Source organism: Perkinsus marinus, assembly GCF_000006405.1.
Source record: "Perkinsus marinus ATCC 50983 genomic scaffold scf_1104296933622, whole genome shotgun sequence".
Classification (NCBI taxonomy): Eukaryota; Perkinsozoa; order Perkinsida; family Perkinsidae; genus Perkinsus; species Perkinsus marinus.
The window spans coordinates 1-982 of record NW_003215098.1 but is presented as its reverse complement, the minus strand read 5'-3'; the positions used below and the strand labels follow the sequence as shown (position 1 = coordinate 982).

The 982-nt window shown below is 51.0% G+C and overlaps 1 protein-coding gene across 1 annotated transcript; it reads left to right on the top strand.

The window, feature by feature from the left end:
- Nucleotides 1-583: 583 nt before the first annotated feature.
- On the top strand, nucleotides 584-886 carry Pmar_PMAR004905 (hypothetical protein; the record flags this gene model as incomplete). Its single annotated transcript, XM_002785174.1, has 2 exons — nucleotides 584-718; nucleotides 761-886. Coding segments are annotated over 2 exons (261 nt in total), but the record flags the coding sequence as incomplete, so codon positions are not given.
- Between the last annotated feature and the right edge of the window lie 96 nt (nucleotides 887-982).

The window sequence follows — 982 nt, the reverse complement described above, 5'->3', positions numbered from 1 at the left end:
AGCAAAGTCTGTGCGTCGCTCCGCTGTCGGAATAGTGCATATTTGTGCATTTTCGTGCTCACATGGTCAAATTCCGGTATGTCACCGAATGCCTCTTTCCACAGTCTCCACCCGTGATCTCCTCACAGCTGTTCGTCATCGGCTGCCCCTAGGCGTCAGAGGCTTTCGAGTATTCCCTCAGACACACTATGTTAGTAAGCCTAAAATAGCCCGGCCCATCTTCAACTCGGACACGGAGAGCGAGTAGGGACCAAGCCCTGCTGGGGCGTGGACACGCCGCACTTTCAGGCCCTCCCAGTTGATCATTGTGGAGCCACTGGATAAGGAAGAGCTTCCTCGCTACCGGCGGCAGAACTATAGTTATCTCGATGTAGGCGTGGGCATCCGAGGTTGGCTCATGGAAGATTCAGATTAGGCCCAATTAGAGGCCGAGAATGGTATAGAGTCTGATGAGGAGGAGGCAGGTAATAACGAATTAGATTTTACTAATACTCAGCAACTGCGGACGTCTCTGAATTCGATCATGTGGAAAGCCTTAGTCAAAGTAAGACCCTGGTGCGTTGGTCCTTGCACTGTATATTAGGGAGACTACAATGAGTGGTATAAGAGTAGCAGGCTCTTCAAGGCCCATAACCTACCTATGGACGAGACTTCCTACTCTTTATTAGCCCACGGCTATATCCTCTCTCACAGGCATATGGCGTCTTCAGCGTTAATGGTAGGTGGTCGAATACGGGAAGCCATGTGAGGCAAACCCTAGGTTTTACAAGAGATGAAGGAGGCGGACATGCACCCGGCGTTAGTCAAGCTAAACGAGCGATTCATCCATGGCTATCTCGAGCTCCAAGACCTCGGTCTTACGCCAGAGAAGACAGCTTGGCAGACTGTACGTGAGAAAGGGGCGTTCGGGAACCTCTTATCGTACTAGGTCCTGAGGACTTGTTGGCAATGTGCAGTTCGACTGAAGCGGAAACGTCTTCAA